We start from the raw sequence: 25,999 nt of genomic DNA on the forward strand, positions 1-25,999 counted from the left end.
TGTGATTTATCAAGCCACGCACCGCCACCGTGCGTGGCCCTGAGTGGCTTGATAAATCCAGAGTAAGGCAACAAAGCACATATCTCTGCATTGCATTACTCTGACCCAGGGAGCCGTTCCAGCGAGGTGCGTGGGTGTTTCTACGCAAAACTCATACATTTTGAAGCATTCTCAGATTTATCATAAGTGGTAGACCTGGAAATGCCCCAGAACTGCTACTCCTCCCGAGGTGAGGGGCAACCAGGAGAAATATGTTTATTTCTCCTAGCTTTTTTCCTCTTTCTATGTGTGCTGTATTTTGCAGCACATATAGATAGAGGAAAGTGCCTCAGGGGAATGCTTTGTGCAGGAAGGTATCCCTTCCTGAACAAAAACAATTCAGCTCATAGTGCAGGCACTCTTGCACCATGGTGCAAGAGGGCCTGCGTTGGCGGTAGGCAGAACGTTGTGCACCAGCACTGGTAAAAGGCAGAAATGTGCCGCGTTATGTTAAATACGGAGCATTCCTGCCCTTTCCCTGTCATGCAGCGCAGCAAGGTGACTTGCTGCACTGCATGACATGTTGGTAAATATGCCCTCAACATTGTTAGAAAGGGATTTGGTCCAAACATTAGTGCCTCCTGGAGGCAGATGTAAAGTTTGAGAAACGTTTTCTTCTCGCAATATATTTCCAAATTTGCATTTGTGTTGTAGAGCACGACAGACATACAACGTTGGGAAAGTATTAAGCAATGTCAAAGCATAGTATTTGTCCTGGAAAGCTATCCGTCTAGTCCAAAAACTATGCTTGGCATAGCACACACCGTTGCACTTTGGTGTAAGCGTGTGCGCATAGACACTAAAAAGCAAGGTAGCCTTAAGTGCACCAGGGCAAGACGAGAGAGAAAGAGCCCCATATCTTAATAGCCATGGTGCTGCTCTCCTCTTTCCCTTTCTCACAACGCAGAGCAGAAACCTTGCTTGCTCTGCTACGTTGAACTAAAACGTAGTAAATTCAGCCATGAATCTTTTTTGCACTTTTTGCCCCAGTTTATTTTCTACTATGGGTAGCCTTTCTTATACTGTGTGTAAACCATTTTGCACCAATGTATATTATACTCGTAACTCTCTTTTAACCTATTGACGTACATATTCACTGTGCTTTCTCTCAGAGGCGAAGTCGCATCACTGTAAATATAGGTTACTTTTCTCACGGCACCAACCAAAATTGAGATTAATAACCCTCCAGTTTGACACACATACATCAGTGACCACATGAAATTCTCCCACTTGGCTCTTGTTGAAACCATCAGCTAAAATAAATACAGGTACCAGAGTGAAGCCAAATATGTTATGGGGTCCGACATTATTATGGACTGGCCGGGCCTCCTGGGGCCCCCCCTTCCCGTGGCTGCGGACACTTTCTATTATCATAGATACAATTGGTGCAGTAATAATTAACCCTGGCTGTCGACACGGGATTTTCTGAAGAGACATTGAGATTAACGAATGTAAACAATCCCTGGTCTTTTGGGGTTATTTATAAACTGACAAAAGCCATAATTGTCCAATCAAGCCAAGCTTTAAATTGCTGCAATAAACCAATTTCACACTAATTCACTTCTCAGCATTTCTGTTTAACAATCGCGGCCGCCGGCGGCGCAGGATTGTCAGACTCTGTTACTCAGTGTCTTTGAGGTGCGGATTGTGGCTGAGGCGGGTGAGGCGCTCAGTGCGGGCCCCTTGGGTGAGGCTCCGAGTCAATGACTTCTACTTACGGGGGCGCCAGTCAACCGCCTGTTCCTGCCATTATTCACAAAGAGGCTTACTTTACAATGTTGTTTACTTTTTATGTGAAATTGCTTTAGGACATTGAATATTCAAATGTGAGGCATGGGATGCGCTCCTGTGCAGGCGCCCACCGCAACTAGAGGTGGGTACCCTTCATCGCGCCACAGACCGGAGCCGCGCCTTGCACAGGAAGTGCAGGTGTTGGGGGACGGGTAGTGACATCATCAGTAGGAGCTACAATAACTTTGGGGGCCATTTAAGGCAGCGCACCAGTGATTTCGGTCTCTATGTCCCTACTTGTCTCGCCTGGAGCAGAGCCGGAGCAACCCACGCCGACTCTTTAACCACCCATCCAGGCACCCCTGGAGACTGGCGGGTCCCTGGCAGATAATAAAGGGGGTACACAAGAATTAAGAATCTGGGACTGGTCTGACCACATGAGGGGGTATGAATTGTGTGGACACCAGGCAGATGGGAGGTGGACTGACATGCCGGTGGTCCTGGACTCTCCTGCCATGACCCGCGATGTCTGGAAAGGATCTTTGGGGAGGATGCCTGTGTTCAGGTACCCCAGTGGGCCGGTGTGCAATGCAGTGAGCTGGAGTTTAAGTTGCGGGACTCCTCTGGGTTTGAGGCAATGTGGCAAGTGCTCACAATGATCTTCCTGGCAAGGCCTTGTTGAAAGGTGCAGTAGGGTTTTGCATGGATGCCCTGGAAGTAACCATGGCAGGGCTGTTGCACGTTGGGGCATTCTGGCATAATGCGCGCAGCAGACTCCACAATATTGTGGGCTGGACGTGCCTAGAAAGTGAAATGTGATATTTTATTTGTTTGCTCATCTTCCTTATTGCTTTTGATGCCTATAAAACACTTTTTGTAGAAGAATAGAAGAATACCTCTCTTTCTCGGTTTGGCTTATGAATAATTTTGTGATGCTGTAAATAAAATGCGAGATACCCACAAATTGGATCTAATCTCTTTTCCTTGAGCATTGCAGCAAAGCAAGGGGTAATCCTTTGAGGGGCGAGTGTCACGTTGTGCACGTACTATGCTGTTGGGTAGTTGTAAGTATTCAGATAGCCCAGAGCCAGGCACCAACACCCAATGCAGGCATGCCAGAGCTTTGCAGCAATACACAAAACAGCACTAAACAAAACAACCCTTCAGAGGCAGTCACACAATTTAATCAACCCAGAGTTTAGTGGCAAACACAATCCTGCGATCTCAGAGACTTGCAGCCACTGGCAATCTAGAAGCACAAAGAGGCCAGCCATTGGCAGATGTGCGCTCAATATGAAAAACAGCATAACCTACCATTATACTTGTTACCTCAGTCTTTTAATTTACGAGCAATGTGAGCAGCAGTTAACATTATCCAACTTAGTGATACTCATTTTGTTCATCCAAGAGGAAGGAAAAACTGTTTTGACCACAACAATTTTCAAGCCTGTAGTCTAAAATGACCACAGGAACATCACGAACTGAACCATGATAGCAGCTGCACCTTCTAGTGAAATGTTTTTAGGGGAAAGAAAATATAAGAGGTTAAGGCTGCTGCAGTGACCTGCGTGTAGCCAGCAACTCTCAGGCTATACGACTGTAACACTAGGCATTCATTCACTTTCTTCGGAGATCTATGTACAATCAGTTGGTCATAAGTTTGAATCCTCGTGAGACATCTGAAAATGTCAATGCCTATATCGGACATGTTTAAATTCTATTCCGATTGCACAGTGAGTTCCAATGTTCAAGCAGAATACCCCAATTATCTGTTTGGTGTTATGTCTGAAATCGATGGTTTCGCAGTGCCTGCTGCTTTGTGTTGTTCCATATGTTTGCCTATATGTGCATTGTTTTTGGAGCGTTATTGACTACACTGGAGGGAAATTAAATTAGGAGTGAACGATTGACTACATGATTAGCATGCTTGTGTTGAGCTCACCAAAAACCCTAGACCAGGGTATCCCAAACAGAGGCAGGAAAAAGGCCTCCCTCAAGTACCATTGGCATATCTATGTGTGGGTGGAGCCAAGTTTCACTATAGGCACTGAAGGATGCAGGTAGTAAAACCACTATACATTAGATAAAATACACCAGAACATTTTAAAATGTAGTAGGCATGGCCAACCTGTCAACATTTCTAGAGGGAAAAAGGCCCGGAAAAACAGAAAAACGTGGTGTGTTAAATACCGATTCTGCATGTTATACCTCGTTTTAAAGGGAACAACTTATAATAGGCGATACTTATCGCACCATCTAAATTCAGATCTCTGTGGTTATTGGATTTTAAAACGTGCGATAATAATCACCCTCCCAGCTGGGCACTGGTAATGAAGGACATAAACTGGAGGAAGTACCACGCTGTGCTCTTATCAGTGCTAAGGAGTGTTGCCTCCTATTTCACATAGAATTCTAAATTACTATGTATATGTGTTGTAAATAATGCATGCAGATCACAGCTTATGCCCCAAGTACAAAACATGGAATTGTGAATGTGATATCACATTTCAATATGCATCAGAGCTCTCTTTTCTACCAGAAAGGGGACATTCATCAAGATTGATTGAGCAGACTGCTGTACACGTTTGAAGGCAGAGATGCAATTAGAGAGTGCTTCTAAGGGTAGAGGATGTGGCCTAATGGCTAGGGCGGTTGATCTCAAATCTAGGGAACTGAGTTTGAGTCTGGGCAATGACGCTCAACGTCTTTGATTCTGGGCAAATCACTTAATCTCCCCGTGTCTAACAAAAATGAATGTGTCCTTGTGTAATGCAACTGGGGCTCATGTAAAGCGCTCTGATACCTTCGGGTCAGGTTTGCTCTATATAAAACTCAGAAAGAAAAAAAGCCAGACATACAGGGTCATGGGAGTGTTCTTTAAAGATACTGCAGTTATTTTCTAAATCGAAAAAGTCTTCTAGGGATTGTCCTAATTGATATGGTTTTCTGTTTCCAGATCCTGGGTGCACACATCGAGACGGATGCTCGCATGTACTTTCTGGTCATGCAGTTTGGCTGATCACTGTCCGTGTTTTACTTTCTCTCCACTGCAGATCATTGTCGGAGTGATCCTCCTCTATTACCTTCTTGGAATCAGTGCCTTGATTGGAGCAACCGTGATTATCGTGCTTGCACCTGTTCAATACTTCGTAGCTACCAAATTGTCTCAAACCCAAAGGAGCACCTTAGTAAGTATTTCTCAATTCACATACACATTCATGTGTTAATCTAATAAAATGTTATCATCGATATAGAAATATTTATATGAAGCAATCCTAAATTGGCAAAATCACTTCTTTATAATGTCCGTGAGTGATTTCAAAAATTGTAGGTGTGGGTGTCTTATAACAAACCACAACATCCTTTAGCAAACTCAACCATGGCGCAACTATGTAAAGTTGGTGGGTTCCTTTGTTTCATTGTTGCCATTTTCATTCCCACTGGAATTTTCACATCATTGTGTGATCTGATAGAAGTTATCTAAGGGTTACTTTCAATTTCAAGTAGAAGTAAACATTCGAACAATTCAAATGGTACATTCTTTCACAATTTACCTTTGATATTTTTAGAATTAAGAATTCCAGTTTTTCATTGTTAATCAATTTTGTAAACTAAACCCAGCATTTTGCTTTCAAAGGACAGATCCAAAACTGCAGATGCAAACCATTTATAACACTACATTGAATGATTCTTCAAGTCTAATAAGGACATAGGCAGATCATCGGTTGTTAAGCAAGCTTGTCTTGACTGCAAGGCCATAGCACTCCAGACATGAGTAGGTCTGCTAGAAACAATATCTTGAGAAGTTCAAGAAAATCAGATTTGAGAACTGAGAATAGAGCTACACAATTTAATAATACAAGTCTGTAATAGCAGACTTTTCAAGGGCACTAAGTTATCTGTGACTTGTTAAGAATGGTCAGGCTTTTTGTTTCTTAATCTGCACGGTGTATTTTCACAGGGACGTAGGAGTCGAAGGCTTTCAATTTTTATACATGATTCCTTTAATGTATTGTGAGCATTATTGCATTTTTCTACTTTTCAAAGATGTAAGAAATGTGGTTGTTTGTTCAGGGGGTTTGCGAACCTTTCTAAAGCAACAGCCACAATCCTTGTCAGGTTGAGTCACTAAAAGTCCCTAAATTAACCTTTGCTTAATCCTCTGGTAGCTTAGCATAAAAGCAGTCAGGCTTAATTTAGAGGCAATGTGTAAAGTATTTATGCAGCAGAAAAACAGTAATAAAGTGAAAACACAACAGAAGAAAATTCCACACAAATATAGAAAACGGAGTAAAATGTAATTAATTATTTGGCATCAAAATGACAACAATCCAATCAGTAGATCCGAAGATTTGCAATTTCAAATATTTAAAGTAAGTATAATGCCTAAAAGCACAAAGCGCCACTCATGTTAATCTGGTCTTGCAAGACCTGGTGAAAGTCACAAGTTCAGGTTAACCGCATTGGAGCACCGGCCTGATATAGGGACCAGGTTCGTCCAGATTAAAGGTTTCCTTCTGAAGACCCCCGCGAAGAGTTCCATTCATGGTGGAGGAAGCCATGAGGAGGATGGAGAGCATCATGGATGGTCGTCGCTGTAGCACGAAGAACAGGCCAGTCATTGCAGATGGGCATCGCTGTAGTTCAACAATCCTGTCAGGTGTTGATGGAGATTCGCATTGGTGGTCACCGCGGACTGTTGATGCTGTAGTGCAAAGTGCAGATATTGCGTTGCAGGTCGTTGCAGGTCGTTGCTGGAGGCTTCTGTAGCAAGAAGTGTCAGTTTCACTGGAACTCCTTTTCTTTTAAGAGGAGCTCAACTGATGGCACACCAAGGGTCCAGTACCTGTGAGACTCCTCTTGGGGATTAGGAACTCACTCCAGCAGAGGCCAAACAGGGCTCAGGAAGATCCAGCTGCAAACCAGGAAGGTCCACTGCTGCAAGTCAGCTGGGCAGTTACAGCGAGGCCTCTGGAGCTTGTTATATCCCTGTAGCTCAGAAGTGGAGAGCAGTCAGCTTTGACTCATTTCAGCCTGTGATGAATTCAAGGGTGAAGATCCAGTCTTCCTTCTTAGGTAGCAGGGTAGTCCTCTGGCAGCAGGTCAGTTCTTCCTCTGTAGTATCCACAGGGCCAGGAGCGTACTGAAGAGAGAGTCTGAGGGTCCCCTTTGTATCCCTGGTGTCCAAGGTCCCCTTGTTATACCTGGTGTCCAATTTGAAGTGAAAGAAACTTCTAGGGTCTTCTTCCTATAGAAGTGTCTGGAATTTCCTGCCTCCTAGTCCAGGTCCCAATCTGTCTGCAGGCACAATAGGCTACTGTGAAGTCCTTTGTGTATGAGCTGAGGCAGTATCTTTGTAGTGCAAGTGTAAAAGGTGACAGCTCCGCCTCCCTCATCATGTCCGGATGGCCCCTCCTGCCACTATCCAGACCCTCTATTGTGTGGTTGTTCAGGAAGAAAACACAAATACCAAATGCCACTTAGACCAAGGAACAGCCTGTAAGCACCAAATGATTAAGTCAGAAAATGCCAAGCCACCAAAAATGACATTCCTACCGACTCTCAACCAAAAGTTATCATTTATAAAATGTAATAAGGTTGCTCAATGTTATCTTATGGGAGAGGTAGGCCTTACAATAGTGAAAAACTAATTTGAGAGTTTTTCACTACTAGGACAACATTTAAAAGTACATGGCCCAATTATAAATACAATGGAGCCTGTCCTATGGGCTGTTTAGGGCCTACCCTAGGGGTGACATATCTATTGAAAAGGATTTTGCCAGGCTAAAATGGAAATTTAAAACTAGTAGCATTTAATTTACAGGCCCCTGGTAAAAGTAGTTAACAATGCTATATATAAAGTGAGGAAGTCAATGTCCAGTAAGTCTCTGCATACCGGACTGTGAATACATTTGAGTAACTTGAATCTTCATTCAGAAAACAAAGAGGATATCCTTATCAATTGAAGTGTTTCAATTTTATTATATGCTTCAGGAAACAGAGGCCAACACGTGTTTCGCAAAATGCAAATCGCTTCATCAGGGCCTTACTGGCCTAAATTCTTGGCACAATGGTCAGATTCAACTGTTCAAAAACAAAATAAACTCTGGATCTAAAGTATTCTGTGAAGTAAACTCGTTTTTATTGTATTATAGAATTTATATGGTACATTCTGACTATTTGTTAGGCCTGAAGCTCTAGGCTGCAACCAGTGCTTAATTTGAGCCAGTGATTGCAGTCAGATCCCAGTGGTGATCATTTTTGGGACTAGCACTTATTTTTCTGTATAACACTTTGACCCAAAGCAAAGAAAGAAAAACACAAAAGGGGAATAAAGGAGTAAAAGAAAGGACAAAACATTGTGACAAAGGATGAAGTAGGAACCTGCAAAAGTGAGATAAAGGGGGAGGGGGTGTTTGGTGGTGGGTTTAAGAACCATGAGGTGAATTCATAATAATGCAGCCTTGAAATTTGGTATGCTGACATTCAGTCATCATAGACATCATTTAGGGATTGCTAGGGGAGCAGATGCAACCCCTAGCGTGCCCCCATGCGATCCTTAGCGCTGCCTTTTTAACCCCTGACCTAATAGGTGGCAAAATCAGTGGCAGCTACAGAGGGGAACTTGTTCTCATGCACATCGGTTAGGGCTCCACTCTGCTTCTTTTCCACTTTTTTTTTATTAGACTAAGAGTGGATATTATTGTATTATTCACTATTAGTATAATAAAGAACCTTCCCTGGTAACTGAGGTAAGTAAAAATGGTTTTAAATGTAGTTTGTGTGCATGCTTTTGGGTGAAACTGTGCTTGTGTAAACGAGACCATGTACGTGTGTAAGTAAAAGTGAATACAAATCAGTGGCAGGTAGTGAGTGCTAATGTGTAAGACTAAGTGGGTCATTAGGATGGCAGCCAGATCGCCACCGCCGGCTCGGCGGTGGCGATCCGCCCGCCATCCCAATTAGATTTACCCCCACTGTATTATTATGGGGGGGGGGTCGCGGCAGACGCAAAGTGCGTCCGCCGCTTTTCCGCCAGTCAGCAATCATTCTAATTGCCAGCCGGGCGGAGTGGGGGCATAATATGATGGCTGTGCCTAGAAGGCACTGCCATCAATATTATGATGCCTGGTTTTAAAGGCCTTTCCATGGTGGTGATGCCGCCATGGAAAGGCTGGTGGGAATGTGCTTTGGGGGCCCGTTGTGGGCACCCAGGGGGGGTAGGGGGTGGGGGTGCACTTGGGGGGTACGCATGGTACCCCCCTGCATTCCCATGCACAAGGTGGCAGGAACCGCGTGGTGCCTGCCACGTTGTGCATGGTAATGCACAACATGTCAATTTGGTGTTTGCGGCGGGTGCTGCTGTAAGCAGCACCTGCCGCAATGACAAATATGCGGAATGCGACCGTCAGGGTGGTGGTCGCTTCCTAATCAGTGGTGCAGTACCGTCCCACGTCTGGCGGCCGGTCCCAGCACTGCGAGGATGGCAGGCGGATCCTAATGGGCCCCTAAGTGTCAATAAGTGAGTATAAGTGAATCAGAGTGAGTGTGCCTGATTGGGAGTAAGAGGGACTGCAAATGGGTGAGAATGAAAGAGTGGAGTGTGAGGGAGTGTCAGAGAGTGTGAGAATCAATATAACTGGGAATAAGTGAGAGTGTGTGAGTGAGAAAAAAGATTTAGTGAGTAAGAGTGAGTGCAAGTGAGTGTGAATGTGAATAAGAAAATGTGATTGAGTCGGATTTAGAGTGAATTTGAGTGAGACTGAGTATGAACAAGTGAGAATTTGGGAGTCAGAGTGAGTGTTAATAAGTGAAGGTGAGTGAGAATTAGGAAATGAGAGTAAGAGTGAGTGCAAGAGAATGATTGACAATGAATGCATGAGTGCAAGTTAGTGAAAATGAGTGAGTGAGAGCGAATAAGTGTGAGTAAATGTAAGTGAGTGAGAATTTTGTACTATGATTTTAAATCTGCATTTGTGGATATAATTCGTATCTCATGCATAGCATAGTGGATATAATTCTTATCTCATGGAGGCACCTATTGCAAAATACTGGTGCTGGCAATCCTTAGCATGACAGGCACCTGCTGCACAATACAGGCAGATTGGGGAGATAACTCTTGGCCTATAGGTAAAACACTGATGAGGGCAGATTGGAGGTAATTAATACTGGAGTTAATTTTGACATATGGAGGTACCCGTATCACATTTGGAAAAATGGGGCCAGCTCCCAGAGAGTATCACATTTCATTGGTTTGGCACACTACAAAAAGATGTGAACATTAAAGGAGCATCCCATAAAACAAATTTATGGTGAAAATTGTGTTTCAAAATGAACTATTTTACCCCATTTAAAAAAATGTTTTTTCTACAGCAAGGCCCCACAAATCCTCTCAGAAGAAGTCTGGCTCACTGGCACACCTGCTTCACTCGCTTCCTACAATTCAGAGATAGTGTTACCCCACAAGAAGTTTTGAAGATCACATCAGGACCCTAATGTAGGTTGTATCTGAAATAGAAAAGTGTAAATGCTGTATTGTTATGTTAGTCTGAATGGACCACAGCAGCAATCATGGGCCCTAACCGACTCATGTCCCCACCACATTTAAAACCTGGGAATATCACCAATCAACACCACCCTGACCCATATTATCAAAACCTCTATGACAGCCGCCACTTTTCTGGATGAATGGAAACTTGCAGAAATCAATGCCCTCTTCAAGAAGCCCACAGCTAACCCGAATCAACTGAGCAACTTCTGACCTACATCCCTGATTTCCTATACAACCAAAATGATTAAGAAGGTCATCAACAAGCAACTCATAACCCACGTCGAACTTCACCATCTTCTAGTCAACACTCAATCACGATTAAAAAAGAACCACAGCATTGTAACAGCACTCATCACAGCCAGCAATTACATTCGAAACATTCTTGACCGAGGAGAAACAGCGGCCCGCATCCCGCTCAATCTTTCTGCGACCTTCTACACTGTCTCCCATAACACCCTCATCAGAAGATACCCTCTCGGGTGATTAGTGCACTATACAAATCAACTTAACATACCATAACATGAAAGTTACTTATTGTGGTGTCATTAGCATTATGGTCGTGTGACATAAACTCGTGGAAGAATTCATGGTCAGAGTCATATGATGTCACTACCTGTGATGACATTAAGGTCCATGGGGGTATGAAGTCACTTACGCTACCCTTGGCATTTGGGTGAAGCAACATCCATGCCAACAGTAGTGGCCTCAGGCTTCTGAGCAAAACTTTGGGCCCTGGTACTTATGTTTTTTACAGACTTAGGATGTTAGTTAGTGGCCTTCTTGTCTGTCATGCGTGCTTGAAAGAGGTTTTTTTTATTGTCTGACTTATATGGGCAGTGTTTGGTGTCATGCTTGAGGACCGAATGGGTGTTCCAACCGTGTCAGTGAAGCGCTGTCACTGCACACTTATCACTCATGCAGAAGACTGTAAGGTTGATAAAGGCAGTATTCCATTTTCTGGCTGTGAGGCTTTATGTCACTACATCCATGGCTGGCTTGTTGACGCACTTTAAGTATCCCATCGTAGATCAGTGGTGGAGGGCGGGAGTGCCAGCTGGGTGGTCTCTACTTCGAACATATAGTCGAAGTCTGGCATTTTACATTCACCTGGCGAACCCAGCAAATGCTGAGAAATTAAACTTTATCATTTAGAGAGACAAGGAAGAGCTTTGCAGAGGACAGCAAGCTTATGTTTTCCACATCCTTATGTAAGTCAGTCCTTGTGATTCACAGCATGGTTACCGAACCTTCATTTTACGCTATGAAATATGTCAGGTCTATGCTAGTGCCTTAGCATGATACAAATGGCTTTCCTAAGTGATTTGGTTGCAGGCTCGGTGGCAGATTGTGATGACAGCCGGTAAGATTTCATGATCGGAAGTTGTGTTTTCTCCCCTGTAGGACCCTCAAGCAGTTTAATAAATGTCATCTGAATCATAGCAGCTTAAGCAGAAGATCATTTAATTTGTTTTTTGAGAATTCAGGCTAAAGCTAGGAACGCCGCTCTGCATGTCTCACTTCAGAAGTTTATGCAATTGCTGTGTGAGGTGCACCACCTGAGGCGAGCTGCACGTGCCCGCCAAAACCAGTGCAGCCGTAACTCTGACATTAATTTCCAGGCTTGTTTTGTGACCAACGAATACTAATGTGCATCAGTATAATAAGATACGAAAAGGAAACTTATTTACGCCACACTGTTCAAAGAATAAGTCTAAGAACACATTTGAAATCCCACATAAAATTCACAAGCTAAAGGAAATAAAGATCTTTAGAGAATCCCCCTTAGACTATGGCTGACGCACGAGGATGTCCAGGCTCCTTTTATGACGCAGGAACCAGATGTACATTGATGCTGGCAGTCAGGTCATGATACCTCCAAGAGTCCACCGGGCTGCGGGTGTGCCAGCAGCACTGCCGTTCTCATTTGGTTTTCTTAGAGCTGTTGGAGAGGATTTTCACTCTGTTTAATGACTTAATAAGTCCTTTGTGCAATGTTGCATAGAATATCCATTTTAACCACATAAAAGCAAAATATGCCACAAAATGCAATATAGTCGTAATTGTTTCAGGCCTATTGTAGACAAAACTAAACGAATATTAATAATCACTTCGGTAATTACATTGGCGAGTCATTTTAGGCACACGCTCCAAAAATGCAATTAGTACAAAACCAGTAGTAGTGGTTCATGTTTTTTTTCTCTTTTTGTCAATCTTAGAAGGTGCATAAAAACTGCGGGCCTCATTTATGAGGCCCCTTGTGGCACTGGATAGCCAATATTTTGATGTTCCAGTGGCGCAATGTGCTCTGGCATATTTACAAGGTCACGTAAAGGCACTTTACACATGGCTTTTCATGGCCTTGTAAATATGTGCCCCTTTAACGCAGAACACTGCTTAGAAAAGGCGTTTCATGCCTGTTGCTGTAGGTGTTCCCACGCAACACCCAGGAAACGCCCCTTCTAAGCAGTGTTCTGCGTCAAAGGGGAGGGAGGAGTCTAGTATGGTGCTGAGGTTGCGGGCGTGGTCCGTGGGTGTGGGGGTTTGCCGAGGTCAGTGGGCCACCAGGTGCTGTCCCATGTGGAGGGGGTAGATCCGAGGACGAGGACTTCTGTTTTCTCAGAGTTGAGCTTCAGGCAGCTGCTGCTCATCCAGGATGCGACGTCTTTCATTCCTTCCTAGAAGCTGTATCTGGTGATGTAGGGTTCCTTGGTGAGGGAGAGGATGAGTTGGGTGTCATCGGTGTAGGATACTATGCTGAGTCCATACTTTCTAACGTTGGCCATACTAATGGCAATGCATCGCTAGATGAATCTCTAACTACAAAACATTCAAATTTCATTATTCCATTGCCACAGCGTGCTCTATTATTAAACTGAGAAGCCACATAACAGTAAACCACCTTAGTTGGAAATAAAACGTGTGCATGCACATGCGCAGAGGGAAGATCTTTGCATGCAGGGAATCTGCAGCAATCTCTGGTATGGCAAGTGTTGTTGTGAGCTTAGACACGAAATGCCGCCTCCTGCATGCTCCAGCCACTCTATGCCAGTGCGACTTTGAATCAAAGAAGAAAATGTATCATATTTTTCTATAAACTCCTTAAATGCTATGAGGTACCTTTGCCAATGCTGTACCCTTGCCCAGGATCAGACTGGGACAGAAAATCGGCCCGGTCAACAAAATAAATGTGGCCTCTACTCACGGCCAGAAAGAGAACTTGAAGCAGCCCAGGCAAAAATTGTAAATTCAACATCAATTTGCTTCAAATGAATCCTCCTACCCCCATGTCCCTCGCACTTCTCTAAATCCTGCTACTCTAAGTGCAAGCAGAGGAGTATGTCTATTTTCTACAATTGCTTCGTTCAGAAAAACCAACAAATTATCAACTACACAAGTTGCATATAGCTGCCACGTATTCCTGCCTTTGGGGGCCCTGCTGACAAACTGCTTTAGTCTAGGTTTTTACTTTGAACTCTGAGACTTTTAGTAACAGATTAACGTGGCTACAAGTACCAGAATGCAAAGAGACTAATGCAGTATCAAACCTTGGTTCAGCACAAAGAGCACCCACTACAGACTTAGGGGCTCATTACGATGTCGGGCGGAAAGCCTTGGTCCGACACTAACTCGTATTCGGGGCAGACCGAATTTAGGTCAGCGGTTCTGTCTGCCGAATTATGGGATTTCCATTATCTCCTATGGGAGCTCATGTTACACTCGAGAACCAGCTGTAACACAGGCTGTTATGGGGAAATGGGGTGTGTGTGTAAATCCCTGCACCCTGTCGCAGGCACCCGATGGTGCCTGCCACGCAGCACAGGGTTTTATGGGGGGGCCTTAGGTACCCCCTTGGCCAGCAACCTTAGGCCAAGGGGGTCTGGGGGCCCTGCCAGGGGCCCCCAAAGTAACTTTCTGACAGCCTTTCTGTGTCGGACAGGCCGATGCGGAAAGGCTGTTGGAAAGTGACATCATAATCCCAACGGCGGATACGCTGTCCGTAGGGGGTTATAGTGCCATTCAGACCAACAGGAACACTCCACGAGTCGGTCGGAACTGAGTCTGAATGATCGGCCAGTTTACGTTCTGACCCCGAACATCAGAATTGGGTGGTCGGACTGTAAACCAACCAAGTCGGTCAGAAAGGGCTCCCACTCGGTCACGAATATTCCGACTGTCGTGCGGGGGCTTTTCGCCCAACATCGTAATGAGCCCCTAATTGTACACATGCAGAGGCTTCTGCAGAGCACCGCCCTTCCCAACCAAGCAAAATGTTTATCTACTGTGGTTCTCTTAAGACTCATGACAGTCACACACGCTGGTGAAGTAAACAAAACTGCCAGTGCCTTTTCTGGTTTGCCTTGGAATGAGGTACAAGTTTAAAGATTTAGAGAAGAGCAAATTTCCTCTCACAAAATAAAGTAGATGGTTGTAAGTCACGTGCGCTTCAAGCTATATATGGGAAGTACATTCCAACCCAATATATTTGCAACAACTTTCTACACTCCTTAACGGCCTTCTACACCTCCCATCCCAAGCATTGTCCCCTACCTCTCTAGGCACACTATTTTCTTTTGTCTCGTTGGCTTTTAACTCTTTTTCTTAATAGCAAGTCCTATTAATACATAACTGGGGGAGTTCACAATTTCTCAGGGAATAAGGCCAAATACAAACTACTGATATCAAGAAAAGTACTCACACATATTGTTGGCACGGTGAGGACAAGGTACAGGTGCACATGCAGCCTGCTTCAAGTGTCTGTCTCCAGCCACAATGATATTAATAGCATGCTGCAGGAATGCAGGACTCAGGCTGTTTTTAATGCCATGCATGCATTTTTCCATTCTCTCTTTTGTGCTCGCTTTGTAAATGCGGGAGGCACCATAGTGCCCTAAAAACTGCTTCAAATGATCAAACAGGCAGCAATTGCAATTTGTGGCGGGCCGCGGGACGCATAACTCACACTATCAATCCTAGTAATGTTTAATGTTTTTATTTAAGCAGTTATCTGTGTAAATTTTTTAGCTTGCACTACTTTGTATTCTGGTACCTGTAGTTCTGCATTTGTAATTGTAATCTGTTTGTGATGTAAGTAACCAAAGTTAGATGCATCACTTCATGTCATAGCACCAAGTCAAAGGTCATGCAATGTCGCTTCCTTTGATATCATGGGCAATGTCACTTCCTGTGATGTCACCCAGTCAAAGTTTCTGTGATGTCACTTCCTGTGACATCATCGGGGTGGGTCAAAGGGCAGGTGATGTCCCTCTTTGGGATGTCATCAGGTCAAAGTTTGTGTGATGTCACTTCCTGTGACATCTGGCGAGGGGGGTTTCATGGCATGTGATGTAACTTCCGCTACCCAAGGCATTTTGATGAATCGATGTCCATGAATAAGGTACAGCTCCGTGTTCACAACCGAATAATCACACTACTGGATTAGCACTGACAGATTTTCTCTGCCAGGTTAGAACATAATTTTACTCCAACATAGGGCCTGATTCCGATGCAGTTAGGAAGGCCTCCTAACAGCATTTACTCCGTCCAAATCAGATTGGGAACGTGTCTTTCCGACTGACTCGGAAAGGTTTCCAACCGACCAAGTACGATGCGAGTTAGGTGTTAGGAATATCCCAATCCGAACCCAACGGCATTTGGAATGACCTTGCGGTCCGGAGCAGAACCGTACCTCTCTACGGGCGGTGTTTCCGAACGACTGAGTACGATGCTGGATTTGGACAGCCTTTCCGAATCTTGCCGTTCGACTCGAATCGGCAGTTGGAATCAGACTTTGGGGTCCCATAGTGGGCCCCCCTGCACCTGGAGCCTTACCAATCAGGCCTGTGGGGGTACCCATGGGTCCACCCCTTACCAGCCATGCACTGTGTGGCAGGCACCAAGGGGTGCCCGCCACAGGGTACCCGATTTTCCCCAGCCACCCCTTTCTTCAATGGGTGCCTATGCATTCGGTTGGAAGAAAGGCTCCCATTGAAGTCAATGGGAATCCAACCAAATCGTATCTGGAAGCATACGGATGCATCGTACTCGATTGGTTGGACTCTCCTGATCCGATCCAGTGGGAAACCATTCCAAAACCCATTTGGTCGGGAAGCTTTCCAAACCGCATCAGAATCGGGCCCATAGTCGTACTCACTTACAGTATCTGTTGGTGTTCCATGGACCTTCCATATGAATGGACAGGCAGGATTATCAAATATCATGTTTTTTCACATTGATTTTAGCTTGTTGTTAGCACTGTAACAAGACAAATAAACTAGCAGTTGCTGAGGACCAATATGTGTTCTGCCCATTAAAAATATGTCCTCCACATAAGCTATTACTGGGTTATCAATGCCCACTATCCTGTGTGAAAATCAATAAACTTATTTTAACAGATAGAAACAATCAGCTGTGTAAACTTTGAAAAGTGCTGGAGCTAATAAATAACCTTGTTCCAGGCACCTAGTGGTTGGAAACCATTTTTTTTCTCTCTGAAACCATTTATTTGCCTGGAATTTCTGTAATATTCCTAAAAGGCAGTGGACCAGCCCTGTCAATGAGACTGCTTTAGCTGCCTTGTCAGCCTCCTGCAATCAAAAAATGTATACAAATAATTGCGTACACTTAGAGAGATTTTTGGTGCTCTCTTTGCATCCATTGGTCTGTCTAACTCTTGATCGCATTTTGGTTCTGCCCACTAAAACATACAGCATGAGACAATAGGTCATCTCAGTCATCTCACTCCAGCATTTGCCTTTCTTGCGCTGTACGTGACAGCATTTTGCCCTAATGTGTGTGCATATCCGCTTAAAAAGAAGTCCGCTTCATGGCTGGCTAATATTATAATTTGCAATATTATTTTTCCCATTGTATGTATATACTATTTCTTCCAGTTACAGTAATTGAAAGCCAGTAGTAGTTTCTTTTTGCACCATTAAGAATCATATTTTACTGTGATGTGAAACAAGTGATTTCTTTCTATACCTAAGCCTTCTAGCTAAGAAGTACCCTTACTGTTATATTAAATGTTATGTGATAGTATTTTTTTAATTTAAAAAAAAAAAGCTTTGCAAGTAGTTCGCTCTCTTGTTTAGGCCGTAGCAGTTATTGTTTTTCCCATCTTTTAATTTTTGTGGCATATGCTTGCAATAAAAATAAAATTAACCACTGCACCAGTTTGCCAAGATTAGACCTATAGGCTTTGCCATTGCTTATGCTACAGATGCAAGTACAGTGAGAGCTAAAAGACATGAGCACATTTATTAACTATTTTGCAATCCTGCTACCAATATACCAACAATGACTGTGGGACCGCTCCTCTTTCGAATACTGCCTTAAAACTATAGCAAGTAGTTTAGCACAGAAAAGAGGATTGCTTTTGAAAACTTTTACAGTTTGGACATTCGGGTCATAGACAATGAGTATACATTTATTTAACCCAGTGTTAGAAATGGGGGTCTCTAGTTGGCAATGGTTTGCACCTTTGTTTAAGTAGGGACCCTTGCTTCCCTGCTCAACCCCTTGGTAGCTTGGCATGAGTAGACAGGCTTATCTCAGAGGCATTGTGTAAAGGATTTGTGGACACATACAGTAATACAGTGAAAGCACTACAAATGGACACCACACCAGTTTAGAAAAATAAGCATTCTTTATCTAAACCAAACAAGACCAAACCAACAAAAATCCAACATGCAGTTATCAAGGTATAACTTTTAAAAGGTAAAAACTGTTCTATCCATAGCAAACTATAGATGCAACACTTTCAACACAAAGTACCTTGAATGCGCCAAAATCATAAACAAAAACAGCCACAGGGAAGGTGATGCATCAGTACCTTACGCACAGGAGAGGTGATGCGTCGGTTCCTTACTGCCATGCAAGGGAGGTGATGCATCATTTCTTTACTGAAGCGGAAGTGATGCGACGGTTTGTTAAAGGGCAGGGAGGTGATGTGTCAGTTTCTTACTGCGGGCCCGGCATTGCTGTAGACTTGGCGCCCCAGTGCAATGCTTGGGGATTCGGAGATGCGTCAGTTCTCGATGCGGCAGCAACGATGCTGCATTGATCTCTCCAGCCACGGTACCCCGATGCATCGGTTCTAGCAGTTGCACAGCAGGGCCTGCGTTGGAGTCAGTGCACTGACCTTGGACTTCGGAGATCGGTGTACGAGACTCAGTGTGCGGGAATTTCTCTAGCCATGGGCAGGCGCTGCGTCGGTTTCGTCAGTGGCACAATGGCGATGTGTGGGAATTCTTCCCACACAGCAGCGTTTCGTTGGAAACGGGTGCAATGCGTTGAACTTTAGTTGCTTTTTTCCCCAACTCCCAGCAGCAGAAACAACCTCCAGAGGCCCAACACAGGAACAGATACCTCTTGGCAGGTCAGAACTCACAGCAAGGAAGTTCAGGGGAGCTGGTGGTGAACTCTTTTGTCCCTGAGACTTCAGAACAGGAGGAAAGCTCTGCTTCAAGCCCTTGTAGATCCTCTTCAAGCAGGATACAGAGCACACAGCAAAGTCTTTGTCCTCTCCTTGGCAGAATGAGCCAATGCAGGCCAGCCCCAGACAGCACACAGCAAAGCACACAGCAAAGGGGAAGGACTACTCTTTAAGCTTTCTTGAATCCTGAAGTATACTAAAGTTCTAGGGTCTGGGGCCCAGTGTTTATACTCAATTTCTCTTTTTCTCTTGTGGCAGAGAGGTTCTGTGCTCAGTCAAAACCAGTTATATACTCTCTTGCCCAGCTACCTGGCAGGAAGTGGAGAAAGCATTGTGTAAGGCAGACCAGGCCGATGCAGGTGCAAGGAAATCTCCTACCCCTACTCTAAATGCAGCCCAGGTCTATTCATCCCAGGCCAGACTCATCCAGGGAAGGCAGGTCACACCTCAACCCCCCAGTGGCTGTCTACAGTGAATGCACATCCCCAGCCCCTGTCCCTCCGAAGCCAGACAGCCAACCCACAAACAAAGATGGCTAAGCAAGAAAATATCCACTTTCTAAAAGTGGTGTCTTCAAACACATAATATAAAAATCATCTTATTAAAAGATACATTTTATATTCTGAGTTCAGGCATACTAAACTCCATATTTCTATCTTGTCCCAATGGGAAGTTAGATTTATACTTATATGGGAGTTATACTTATAAGATGCTATAAATAAACTCCCACTGCAAAGAAAAGACACCATCCCCCACCTCACACTATCCACCAGACTCCACGATGCCGGCATCCGAGGAAAGGCCCTCAACTGGTCACCCTCATTTCTCACAGGTAGAACTCAGCGAGTCAGATTCCCTCCCTACCACTCAGAACCGACAGAGACCAGACGTGGAGTACCCAGGGATCCTTCCTCAGCCCCATCCTCTTCAACATCTACATGGCCCCCCTCGCAACCATCGTCAGAAACCAAGGGCTAAACATTGTGTCCTATGCCGGTGACACCCAGCTCATCCTCTCCCTCACCAAGGAACCCAACATCACCAGGCACAACTTTCAAGACGGGATGAAAGGCATCGCAAACCTGGATGAAGAAGGGCTGCCTGAAACTCAACTCAAAGAAAACTGAAATCCTCATCTTTGCTTCCACCCCTACAGCATGTAACAACACCTGGTGGCCCCCTGCCCTCGGAAACCCCCCTACCCCGACAAACCATGCACAAAACCTTTGCATCCTACTGGACTCATCGTTCATTATGAACCGCCAAATCAGCGCAGTATCATCGGCCTGCTTCAACACCCTCCGCATACTCCGAAAAACGTTCAGATGGATCACCTCCAAATCCAGAAAAGCGGTCACGCACGCCCTCATCACTAGCAGAGTGGACTACGGCAACCCCCTCTATGCTGGAATCAGCAAAAAACTCCTCAGTAAGCTCCAGACTATCCAGAACGCCACAGCCAGACTGATCCTAGACATCCCCCATCACAACCACATCACCCAACACCTCCGCGATCTCCACTGGCACCTTCGAGCTCCTCACGCATGCATACAAAGCACTCCACAACATCGGACCAGCAGACCTAAACAACCGCCTCTTCTTCCACGCCCCCAAAAGAAACCTCTGATCATCAACCCAACTCCCCCTGGCCACCATCTCACCCATCTACAAGACCAGAAGGGGTGGAATGTCCTTCTCCTACCTTGCAGCCAAGACCTGGAACGACCTCCCCCACCACCTCCGGCAAAGTCCTACACTGCTCCAGTTCAGGAAGGACCTCAAGACCTGGCTCTTCAGATGATCCCAGCACCCAACAGACCCGCTACCCTTCCCCCCCAGCGCCATGAGACCCTAACAGGTGAGTAGCTGCTCTTTACAAACCCCTGATCGATTGATTCAATCCCATGGGACAGACAGCCTTTCATGAGTGAAAAACAAAACACCTTGTATTTCAATATCAGGGCATGTCACACACACCAGGATATGTCCTCCCTTTCAGATACACTGCACCCTGTCCAAAACGGTACCTTGGGCCTTCCTTAGGGGTGACTCATGTAATAAAAATGAAGGTTAGGGGCCTGGCAAGTGGGTGCACTTGCCAGTAAAAACTTCGCGCAGACACTGTGGTGGCAGGTCTGAGAACACTTTGAAAAGCTGCATGTGTTATGTGGCATAATCAATGCTGCAGGCCCAGTAGCAGCATTTGGCTTACAGGCCCTGGGCACACACAGTGCCGGTACTAGGGATTTAGTAGTCAGTCAAACAAGACAATCATATAAACACTAATCCATTTTCACAATTTACAGGGAGCCCTCGCACTTTGGCACTGATCAGCAGTGGCAAAGTGCCCAAAGCATCTAGACCAGCAAAAACGAAATCCAGCACACAGCAAAAATACAGGAGGCAGAGCCAAACAGACAGGGGAAACCCACGCCAAGGATGCCAGGTCTAACAACCAGCTTCAGTTATCTTCCTCCTTCTGTTTCCCTAGTTGCTTGTAACACAGGATGTGGTATCAATCCTCTTCCATATAGTTGTTTGTTTAATTTATCCAAGCATCTGTCACTTATTTCAATATCAGGTTTTTCTTTTGGAGCCGAATTCACCTTATCCACCATTTTTCAGTCTATCCTTTAGCAAGTTTCTAATAACTTGCAACATTTCTGACCTTGAAATGAGTCATTAGCATTGAATACATAAATTGTATTCAAATAATACGTTAATTAAAGTAAAATGCCGATGGCGTTTGAACTCAGCCTTAAAATGTTTTGTTTTGCAGGCCACTTCTCCAAAACAATCACGGGCTTGTTGTTATTTCAGAACTAAATCACACTCCTTACTACAGAATGCACACCAACAGTTCAAGATTTTTTCTCATGAGCAGACAAATAAGCATCCCATTTTTATACCAGACATTTCATAGTTCTATGTTAGGTGATGTCGGTTTAATTCTTCTGTATCTATAATTTCCGGATGTATGTCGTTACAATGCACACTTTTACAACGCATGCACTTACAACACATTTTTTACAACGCAACATCCATTACAACGCATTCCATTACATAGCATGACACTACAACGCATTTTTAAAAACTACCTTTACAACGCATTCCATTACATCCCATACTACCTTTACAACGCATACCCTTACAACGCATAATATTAAATTGCATTTAAGGTAAGTATTAGATAGTATAGGGGTAAAAATTACTTTTCTAACTCCAGGGGGTGCAACAGTAAGGTAAGTGTTGGATAGTATAGGGGTAAAAATTACTATTCTAACTCCAGGGGGTGCAACAGTAGGGAAAGTGTTGGATAGTATAGGGGTAAAAATTACTATTCTAACTCCAGGGGGTGCAACAGTAGGGAAAGTGTTGGATAGTATAGGGGTAAAAATTACTAATCTAACTCCAGGGGGTGCAACAGTAGGGTAAGTGTTGGATAGTATAGGGGTAAAAATTGCTATTCTAACTCCAGGGGGTGCAACAGTAGGGTAAGTGTTGGATAGTATAGGGGTAAAAATTGCTATTCTAACTCCAGGGGGTGCAACAGTAGGGTAAGTGTTGGATAGTATAGGGGTAAAAATTACTATTCTAACTCCAGGGGGTGCAACCGTAGGGTAAGTGTTGGATAGTATAGGGGTAAAAATTACTATTCTAACTCCAGGGGGTGCAACAGTAGGGTAAGTGTTGGATAGTATAGGGGTAAAAATTACTATGCTAACTCCAGGGGGTGCAACAGTAGGGTAAGTGTTGGATAGTATAGGGGTAAAAATTACTATTCTAACTCCAGGGGGTGCAACAGTAGGGTAAGTGTTGGATAGTATAGGGGTAAAAATTACTATTCTAACTCCAGGGGGTGCAACAGTAGGGTAAGTGTTGGATAGTATAGGGGTAAAAATTACTATGCTAACTCCAGGGGGTGCAACAGTAGGGTAAGTGTTGGATAGTATAGGGGTAAAAATTACTATTCTAACTCCAGGGGGTGCAACAGTAGGGTAAGTGTTGGATAGTATAGGGGTAAAAATTACTATTCTAACTCCAGGGGGTGCAACAGTAGGGTAAGTGTTGGATAGTATAGGGGTAAAAATTACTATTCTAACTCCAGGGGGTGCAACAGTAGGGTAAGTGTTGGATAGTGTAGTGTAATATTATGCGTTGTAATGGTATGCGTTGTAAAGGTAGTATGCGATGTAATGGAATGCGTTGTAAAGGTAGTTTTTAAAAATGCGTTGTAGTGTCATGCTATGTAATGGAATGCGTTGTAATGGATGTTGCGTTGTAAAAAATGCGTTGTAAGTGTAGTGCGTTGTAAAAGTTGCGTTGTAAATGTTGTTCCCCATTATTTCCAAAAGAGAGCCTACATATTTAATATCAAGCTGTTTTTTTTTCGTTCAACATTGAGAGCCATAACCTGAGGCAAATGATCACTGTTAAATGTATGCATTCTTTCAAAATCGATAACCCTGGTTAACAACCAATCATTTGATTAAGAAGCATCCTGTCCAATTCCATGGCCCCAGGGTACCCCCACAATCAGGACTTACCAGACCTATTGCTTTAATCGATATAGATATTGACTGCACACATATTTGTACATCATTCGTTTTAGTTGTATTTTGCCCTGTTATCGATATTATTGTACCAAAATGCTAATTTAAAACATGCAACCCTTTGTTCAGTTAAGGAATTAGGCTATAGAAATTCTGGGTATGGATCATCGGTTATAGTGTCAATATTTATATCCACTTCTACCCACTAAATGAAGACCCTCGTGTTCTCATCGTGGGGCCCTTGTAGTGAATCATTGAATTCCACCCTTTCCATGCCGTTAGATTTAATATGAAAGCAAGGAATCGTTTTTATTGATATAAGTGGGCACCCTCTATTAAATAATTTATAACGACGTTCTGCGAAATACAGAGGTGTAAAATTCAATTTGTTATAATTATTGCTTCCTGCTGGATACTTCCACTGAACTCGGAGCCAATCTTGTACCAAGTAGCTTTCTAGATGTCTAAAGTGCTTAGTCGAGGTTTGTATGATGTCATTTGGCCCACTAAACCTTTCCTACATTTAATTTCCTGATCAATCTCCAACCCTAAAATGTTTCTATGTCCCCTTCCCCTTCCATCTATTTTTGTTGTTTGTTTCATTTTTGCAAAAATGGTGCCCATTCACGCAAAAAACAGTAACCTCATTTTGCAGCGTGAGTATTTCATCTCATTACTCACATTAACAGAGTTTGGACTGTTTCTCTTACGTAATTCACCTGTATTACATTCATATTCCCTCCGTTTTCTATGAGTTAGAGTACTTCCAAATAGAAAGTACTCTAACTCATAGGCAAAAGATTGATTTGGTCCAAATCTGAAAATAACAGCCTTCTCTGGGAGTGGAGACATTTTCAAGGCCCATTACCAGCCTTTGAATCTTAAAGGTGCATGTCTGGGTCATAAGGATAAAAACACCTACCATAAAGTCTTGCCCCTTTAGTGTACCAACAAAAATAGCATTGTTCAGCTGGTTAATTTTTACAAACATTTGGATCTTTTCTACTCTTCCCATGTTTACTTCTCAGCTAAATTATGACTAGAGGCTGCCTTATAACGTTTTAAAAGTGCATTCTCTTTAAGTGCTCCTTTGGATAAAGGTGATGTGAGTTACTTTCTCTCTCATTTACGACAGTATCATGCTTCTATACCTATAATAGTAAGTGCTAAAATATCTGAAAAAAATATCGTTGACACTAATATCGTCCCAAAAAATAGACAAAAGTATTGATTTTTTCATATAAATAGTTTATAGTTGTAAAAGTTAAATATTTTAATATATAAATTAAATAGAATGTACATTAAATATATATATACTGCGTAGCATAGTTATTAAAAATATTTATTATATAGTATATCAATTTTTTTGATTTCAGTTTATTACTATGCATTCATATAACATAAATATTAAAATATTTATTTTACATTATATTCATTTATAATATTTAAAAAACATTTATTAAGCATATACATATATATGTGTATATTCATAATAATTATTACATTACACTATATATATATAGATAGATATATATATTCCAAAATTTCCTAAGGAAATTACCATGGGACCCCCCTTTTTTCTTGGCTCCCGCTTGACGAATCACCCCAACGCTTTCAAGACAGGAGCTGACCGGAGCATTAGTTTTGAAAATTTCGCGAAGTTTAGTCAAACGGCGCCAAAGTTATTGGCAAATCAAAAAAGTTTTCCCTATGGAAACTAGGTTCTAAATATAACTACCTACTGGCGACTGCCAGTAGGTAATATATATATATATATATATATATATATTCAATGAAAAAACCAAAGGTTTCACACATGTTATAGTTAGCTGGACATTTCACTCGTAATAAACCAATGAAATTTCCCCGTTATAGTTAGTTCAGCTAACTATAACTCGCGCGCCCGCAATGCACTACTGATGACGTCACATATTACATCACTCATGACATGGTCACTGACATCACTGATGACATCACTGATGACATCTCAAATGACATCACTGATGACATCACTGATGACATCATCCTTGTGATAGAGTGGCAGACCTCCTCTTCCCCTAATATAACCTTTGATACACACATACAAAAATAGAAACTAAAATTTTCAAAACAATGGACATACCAATATCAGTTACAACAACCTATTCAGTAATTCTAAGAACCACATACACATCCACTCATTCACCAACAGTCCTATACAGTCACTCATACATGCACTCACTCATCATATGTACTCATACACCTATACATCCTGTTACACAATGTCACTCATCCATAGAGTTACTCACACATAGTCACTCATGCTAATAAAGAAACAAACATACATTTATTAGCTTATACAGTTATACACACACCACCACACTTACTTCTATGGAAACTTACACATAGTTAGTCTAAAAAACAATCACTTATAGAAACACATACTTATTCATACAGGAACTCTTTCAATCTCTCACTGTCACATATACTCACTTATATACACCAATAGTCACATATACTAGATTAATAGATATGTAGTTACTCAGAAAGACACTATTGAGACAGTCATTCACTCACTAACACACACATACACACACTCATCCACCCATACAGTCCTGCACACATGTTGTCTTCAACACATACAAAGAGTGAATCACTCATTCATGCACCAATGCACTACATAATACCCCCCACCGAACCATACAGACACTC

At 43.2% G+C, this 25,999-nt stretch overlaps 1 protein-coding gene across 2 annotated transcripts in view; it reads left to right on the plus strand.

Moving 5' to 3' along the window:
* Window positions 1–25,999, plus strand: part of ABCC8 (ATP binding cassette subfamily C member 8) — a 1,425,084-nt gene that overhangs the window by 558,896 nt on the left and 840,189 nt on the right. For both annotated transcript variants that reach the window (XM_085648067.1, XM_085648068.1), the window contains one exon: window positions 4,824–4,958. In XM_085648067.1, coding sequence (XP_085504193.1) covers window positions 4,824–4,958 — 135 coding nt within the window. The remainder of the gene's footprint in view (window positions 1–4,823; window positions 4,959–25,999) is intronic.

This window comes from Triturus cristatus, chromosome 3_2 (genome assembly GCF_964204655.1).
Source record: "Triturus cristatus chromosome 3_2, aTriCri1.1, whole genome shotgun sequence".
NCBI lineage: Eukaryota > Metazoa > Chordata > Amphibia > Caudata > Salamandridae > Triturus > Triturus cristatus.